The sequence below is a fragment of the Larimichthys crocea genome, chromosome XIV, assembly GCF_000972845.2.
Source record: "Larimichthys crocea isolate SSNF chromosome XIV, L_crocea_2.0, whole genome shotgun sequence".
NCBI lineage: Eukaryota > Metazoa > Chordata > Actinopteri > Sciaenidae > Larimichthys > Larimichthys crocea.
In genome coordinates this window covers 7,215,897-7,223,376 of record NC_040024.1, presented here as the reverse complement: position 1 = coordinate 7,223,376, position 7,480 = coordinate 7,215,897, and the positions used below count along the sequence as shown (strand labels likewise).

The 7,480-nt window shown below is 38.9% G+C and overlaps 2 protein-coding genes across 4 annotated transcripts in view; both read left to right on the top strand.

The window, feature by feature from the left end:
* LOC109137074 (type-2 ice-structuring protein-like) overlaps window positions 1-7,480 on the top strand; it is a 23,716-nt gene continuing 16,236 nt past the window's right edge. Inside the window, exons 1-2 of one of the 3 annotated variants that reach the window (XM_027287660.1) lie at window positions 6-171; window positions 263-341. In XM_027287660.1, coding sequence (XP_027143461.1) covers window positions 281-341 — 61 coding nt within the window. In that variant the 5' untranslated portion in view covers window positions 6-171; window positions 263-280. Of the gene's footprint in view, window positions 209-262; window positions 342-5,759; window positions 5,861-7,480 lie in introns of those variants that run through there. The other 2 variants (XM_027287662.1, XM_027287661.1) reach the window with 2 other exon arrangements.
* Window positions 7,428-7,480, top strand: part of LOC109137073 (galactose-specific lectin nattectin) — a 28,401-nt gene continuing 28,348 nt past the window's right edge. The window contains 1 exon segment of the mRNA XM_027288163.1: window positions 7,428-7,449. The gene's annotated coding sequence lies outside the window, so the exon portion shown is untranslated.

The following is a 7,480-nucleotide window of genomic DNA, read 5'->3' as shown; positions in this document are numbered from 1 at the left end:
GTGATCATGTACCACTGATTTCTTAATCATGTTTCTGAGAACAGGAACTGAGTTCCCTTTTTTGATGAAGATGATGAGGTAAGTAACTGTATATAAGATCTGGCGTTTCTCTTGTTCAGTGTCTCTGCACAGGACGATTGAATCCACACAGAAGAAGTCATTCTGCAGCAGGTTCTGATTTCCTTTACTGGACTCACAGTGCGTACAGGTTGTCTGTTCTCTACAGAATTATCATTAACATGTCTGTCTCTCTGTATTTAAGGTAATCCCACTCTCCACCATGAAGTTGCTGACTGTGTCCGCATTTCTTTGTGCCATGATAGCTCTGACCAGAGCTGCTGGTGAGTATTATATATAAGAAATGCTGCAGATGCACACGTAACCATATTAAGAACAATATTATATATATAATATATATATATATATATATATATATATATATTATTATATATATAATATATATATAATATATATTATTTTCTATATATGGTTACGTGTTTACATATTTGTTTTTGTTTGTTTGTTTGTTTTAATAATCCCTGGGATTATTAAAGTATTTCTGTTCTGATTCTGTTCTGATAAGCATGAGAAGGATGGATGGACGGACGGACAGATTTATGGATAGTCTTTCTAAACTAATCAATCGGCTAAAATAAAGTAATGAATCTGAAACATGATTTATTTGTTTTAAATGTACAATTAAGATGTCATGATATCTTAGAAACCAGCAGATCATCCAACAAATCATTAAAATATAATCATTATATATTTTACCCAATCAGAGGGGGTTGCTTTTGAAACGTTTTATTAATGAAAATAAATCTGCAATGATTCATTAATCATCATTTTATTAATGATTTAATTTTTTTGTTAATTACTTGAGGCCTCAAGGATACACACAATGCCAGTAATGATGGTAAAGCACGCCCTCTGATGTACTATGTCATTACTACCACTGTACGAGGCACCCGACGCCCCTGCAATCTGATTGGACACCCCGTGTGGTCATTGACTTTGGTAATGTCAATCACTGTGTAAAGCTCTTTACCAACGCTGCATGTTCAGAACATGAATAAAAACGTGCAGATCGACTGAAACCGACGTGTTACGTGTCGGCTCAGTCTGATGATTTTAATAACTGATGTGACTTTAACTGTTTGTGGTTTTCATAAAGGTGTGGTACGTCATTGCCTAAAAAGTCTAAAAACAATATATTTTATATTTAAGTATAAGACACACATGAAACACATAACTTATGGGTTTATTTCCAGCAGGGGTGAGTGTTGGACTAATAAATGTTGAACACATCTACAGTCTGAGAATTGTGAAGCAATCCTGCTTCACATCTTTTCTTGATCTCATGACCTTTCTGTAGAGGTCGAGGAAACGTGTTCAGGAAAGGACAGAGGAGGTCGTTTTATTGACTGTTAGACTGCAGACAAAGTATTAAGCAGGTCTCAGTGTGCAGGATAGTCAATCTTCTGTTTTTATGCTTGTGGTATATTTTCTTACAAGAACTTTATAGTATTTCATTGTTCTCTCCTGATGGCACAGTGGAATGTGAAGTGCATGTCTGAATGACCTTTTGACTTCTCTTTCTGAATAGAATATCATGTGTCTTTAGTTATGGCAAATTCAGCTATGAAAGACAACAATAGATGTTGGTTCCTGTGGCGTTTTGCGTGACGCATATGGACTTTTGAATCGAACATGATAAAGGCACACACATACACACATATTATGCACAAACACATAGACACATAAAGGCACACACATAGACATACAAAATACACGAACACACAGATTACACAGCTAGGACAGTATTGAATGTTTCTCTGCCACCAGATAACATTCAGCCAGTCTGTTTTCAGATTGGCCTTGACCAAGATTAAGGAGTCGAGCACACACACACACACCATGCAGGCTCATGGGAAACATAGACAATATTACGTTCATGTGACGCTCAGAACACCAACATATGATTATAAGAAAGTACAGGACATTTGGGTCCAGATCTGGTGATTTTACTATGTAACAGTGATGTAAGAATGACGTAAAAATGGGTATAAAAGGTTGTGAAAAGTAAAAGTAAAGGTTCGTTCAGATTCGCAAGCAGCTGTCTCCGTGTTGTTATTTCATTGCGTTCTGGAAGGTTTTCTCCACAACATAATTGGCGACGGGGATGGGATTGGAAGAGAAGAACTGATCTGCTGGCTGTATCTTGGACTGGGAGACACTGTAAAACGGCCGTCATAAAAAAGGTAAGACATTTCTTGCCACTTTATTGCAGTCTCACCCAGACCTAAGTGCAGTAAGTAGTATCAAACATTCTCTCCAAAAAAGAAATTCCAAAGTTAGATGTTGGATGTACAGCTGCTGATCCGAGCCCACTCATGCAAAAGCTCCCCTGTAGTGGTGAGAAGTTAAGAGGGAGAGTAAAGGGGGTTGCCTTTTGTGTGCTTTAACAAATTAAAGACTCGAGTCAAAATTGTGAATTGGACCTGAGAGAATTTAAAGAGTTGAAGTATGTGTGTTTTATTGAAGCTTTGAGGCTGCGTTGTGTTGTGTTGTGTTGATCTGTGTTTGGGGGATCCTGAGAGGGGATCCTACAGAAAACCGAACTACAGAAGTTGTGTTGTGTTGTGTGGATCTGTTTTTGGGGGATCCTGAGAGGGGATCCTACAGAAACTGAACTACAGTAGTGAGCCTAAGGTTAGGTTTTGTGTGTTTTGCTTTGTCTTTGTTTTGTGTTAATGTGTGGTTTGTACTGCAGTAGCTTTTGGGCCCGGGGGAAGAGGAATTATAGTAAAACCAGATTATAATTCGTAATAAATTGACTGTGAGTACAGAGAGAATCAATTTAGTAACTCCCATAAAAATTATAAAAATCTTTTATAAAGTAAAAATATACAGTGAGTATACAGTGTGCATGGGCGCCAAGTGTGTATGATGGTTGTCTGAGAACAGAGACGCATGAGAGAGATTAAAAGTTGTGTGTGTGAGTGAGCGGCCGCTGGGAGTGATTGAGAAGCTGTAAGAGTGTGCAAAAATTCAAATGTACATTAATGTTCGTTAAGATCTTCTTAAAATCAAATTCACTTAGCTGATGGTGTGACCTCTGGCACAGGACGAGTTGAGAAAAATTTCAAGAGTCTGAGTTTGTCATTCTAAAATACTCTATAATCCTGAGGTTTATGTAAATTATTGCTTGTATATTCTGTGTTGCTGTGCAGATATTTCTGTTAAAATAAGTTAATATGTTGAGCATTTTCTGTTTGTTCTGATTTGTTCTGATTGTTCTTTAGTCATCATCGTGCTGTTTAGTCTAGTAAGAGACTCTCTGTGCCTTGTTTAAGGACAGAGAGGACAGGGAGAGAGGGACAGGTCTACTGATAGGCCGTGTGTGGTGGTTAACTGATTTGTTGGCGAGCTGTCGATGGTAGTGTTTCTAAACTTTGTTGTGATACTGAAGTTGTTTATCGGGCTGCAGAGAGCAGCGCTGTGTGATGTCATTCCCCCTCCTTCTGCACTCCTAGTCTGTTTCAGACAGCCCCGCCACACTGTGAGTCCGGTAAAGGAATCAGAACCTGCTGCAGAATGACTTCTTCTCGTCTCACTATCTGTGGATTCAATCGTCCTGTGCAGAGACACTGAACAAGAGAATGCCAGATCTTATATACAGTTACTTACCTCATCATCTCATCAAAAAGGGAACTCAGTTCCTGTTCTCAGAAACATGATTAAGAATCAAGTGGTACATAAAGACGTGCCATTTATTCTTCTTTTCTGAGTCTACTTTAAAAAAAAAAGCATCATTATTTTATTGGTATTTTATGGTGGCAAGCCTTACTTTGTATCAAATTGGACTAGATAGATAGATAAATTGAGTTTAGAAAGACTATCCATAAACTCTGTCCGTCCGTCCATCCATCCATTTCTCATGCTATATCAGAATCAGAATCAGAATACTTTAATAATCCCAGGGTTATTCAAACAAAAAACAAACAACAAAAACAACATATGTAAACACTAACCATCTATTAAGAACAATATATAATATATATATATATATATATATATATATATATATATATATATATTATATATATATATATATATTGTTCTTAATAGATGGTTACGTGTTGTGCCAGAGGTCACATCACCAGCTAAGTGAATTGTGATTTTAAGAAGATCTTAACGAACCATTAATGTACATTTAAATTTTTGCACGCTCTTACAGCTTCTCAATCACTCCCAGCGCCGCTCACTCACACACACAACTTTTAATCTCTCTCATGCGTCTTGTTCTCAGGACAACCATCATACAACACTTGGCGCCCATGCACCTGTATACTCACTGTATATTTTTACTTTATAAAAGATTTTATAATTTTATGGGAGTTACTAAATTGATTCTCTCTGTACTCACAGTCAATTTATTACGAATTATAATCTGGTTTTACATAATTCCTCTTCCCCGGGCCCAAAGCTACTGCAGTACAAACACACATTAACACAAAACAAGACAAAGCAAACACACAAAACCTAACCTTAGGCTCACTACTGTAGTTCGTTTCTGTAGGTATCCCCTCTCAGGATCCCCCAAAAACAGGTCCACACCACACAAACACAACTTCTGTAGTTCGTTTTCTGTAGGACCCCTCTCAGGATCCCCGAACACAGTCAACACACACCCACTTCTGTAGTTCGGTTTTCTGTGGATCCCCTCTCAGGATCCCCCGAACCAGATCAACACCAACACCTTCTGTTGTTCGGTTTCTGTGGTCCCCTCTCAGGCCCCCACACCGATCAACACACACACACAACTTCTGTGTTTCGGTTTCTGTGGATCCCTCCTGGTCCCAGTCCCCCCCCACCACAACCAGCCTCAAGCTCACTCAACCCACAACCATACTTCAACTCTTTAATTCTCTCAGGTCCAATCACAACTGACTCGAGTCTTTAATTTGTTAAGGCACACAAAAAGGCAACCCCCTTTACTCTCCCTCTTAACTTCTCACCACTACGGGGGAGCTTTTGCATGAGTGGGCTCGGTCAGCAGCTGTACATCCCAACATCTAACTTTGGAATTTTTTTTTGGAGAGAATGTTTGTACTACTTACTGCACTTAGGTCTGGGTGAGGACTGCAATAAGTGACAAGAATGTCTTACCTTTTTTATGACGGCCGTTTTACAGTGTCTCCCAGTCCAAGATCAGCCAGCAGATCAGTTTCTCTTCCAATCCCATCCCCGTCGCCAATTATGTTGTGGAGAAAACCTTCCAGAACGCATGAAATAAACAACACGGAGACAGCTCTTGCGATATCCGAACGAACCTTTACTTTTACTTTTCACAACCTTTTTAACCCATTTTTACGTCATTCTTAATCACGTTACATAGTAAAATCACCAGATCTGGACAAATTGTCTGTAATTCTTATAATCATATGTTGGTGTTCTGAGCGTCACATGTCTATGTTTCCCACGAGCCTGCATGTTGTGTGTTGTGCGTACGCACAACACACACCACTGCAGGCTCTGGGAAACATAGACATGTGACGCTCAGAACACCAACTATGATTATAAGAAGTTACAGGTACAATTTGGTTCCAGATCTGGTGATTTTACTATGTAACAGTGATTAAGAATGACGTAAAAATGGGTTATAAAAGGTTGTGAAAAGTAAAAGTAAAGGTTCGTTCGGATATCGCAAGCAGCTGTCTCCGTGTTGTTTTATTCATGCGTTCTGGAAGGTTTTCTCCACAACATAATTGGCGACGAGGATGGGATTGGAAGAGAAACTGATCTGCTGGCTGTATCTTGGACTGGGAGACACTGTAAAACGGCCGTCATAAAAAAGGTAAGACATTCTTGTCACTTATTGCAGTCCTCACCCAGACCTAAGTGCAGTAAGTAGTACAAACATTCTCTCCAAAAAGAAAATTCCAAAGTTAGATGTTGGATGTACAGCTGCTGACCGAGCCCACTCATGCAAAAGCTCCCCCGTAGTGGTGAGAAGTTAAGAGGGAGGTAAAGGGGGTTGCCTTTTTGTGTGCCTTAACAATTAAAGACTCGAGTCAAAAGTTGTGATGGACCTGAGAGAATTAAAGAGTTGAAGTATGTGTTGTGGGTTGAGTGAGCTTGAGCTGTGTTGTGGTGGGGGGACTGACCAGAGGGATCCACAGAAACCGAAACACAGAAGTGTGTGTGTGTGTGTTGATCGGTGTGGGGGGCCTGAGAGGGGATCCTACAGAAACCGAACAACAGAAGGTGTTGTGTTGATCTGGTTCGGGGGATCCGAGAGGGGATCCACAGAAAACCGAACCTACAGAAGGTGTGTGGTTGTGTTGATCTGTGTTCGGGGATCCTGAGAGGGGATCCTACAGAAAACGAACTACAGAAGTTGTGTTTGTGTGGTGTGGACCTGTTTTGGGGGATCCTGAGAGGGGATCCTACAGAAACGAACTACAGTAGTGAGCCTAAGTTAGGTTTTGTGTGTTTGCTTTGTCTTGTTTTGTGTTAATGTGTGTTTGTACTGCAGTAGCTGTTGGGCCCGGGGAAGAGGAATTATGTAAAACCAGATTATAATTCGTAATAAATTGACTGTGAGTACAGAGAGAATCAATTTAGTAACTCCCATAAAATTATAAAATCTTTTATAAAGTAAAATATACAGTGAGTATACAGGTGCATGGGCGCCAAGTGTTGTATGATGGTTGTCCTGAGAACAAGACGCATGAGAGAGATTAAAAGTTGTGTGTGTGAGTGAGCGGCCGCTGGGAGTGATTGAGAAGCTGTAAGAGCGTGCAAAAATTTAAATGTACATTAATGTTCGTTAAGATCTTCTTAAAATCAAATTCACTTAGCTGGTGATGTGACCTCTGGCACAACACGTAACCATCTATTAAGAACAATATATATATATATATATATATATATATATATATATATATATATATATATATATATATATATATTATATATTGTTCTTAATAGATGGTTACGTGTTTACATATTTGTTTTTGTTGTTTGTTTTTGTTTTAATAACCCTGGGATTATTAAAGTATTCTGATTCTGATTCTGATCGATAAGCATGAGAAATGGATGGATGGACGGACGGACGAGTTTATGGATAGTCTTTCTAAACTCAATTATCTATCTATCTAGTCCAATTTGATACAAAGTAAGGCTTGCCACCATAAAATACCATAAAATAATGATGCTTTTTTTTTTAAAGTAGACTCAGAATAAAGAAGAATAAATGGCACGTCTTTATGTACCACTGATTTCTTAATCATGTTTCTGAGAACAGGAACTGAGTTCCCTTTTTGATGAGATGATGAGGTAAGTAACTGTATATAAGATCTGGCATTTCTCTTGTTCAGTGTCTCTGCACAGGACGATTGAATCCACAGATAGTGAGACGGAGAAGAAGTCATTCTGCAGCAGGTTCTGATTTCCTTTACCGGACTCACAGTGT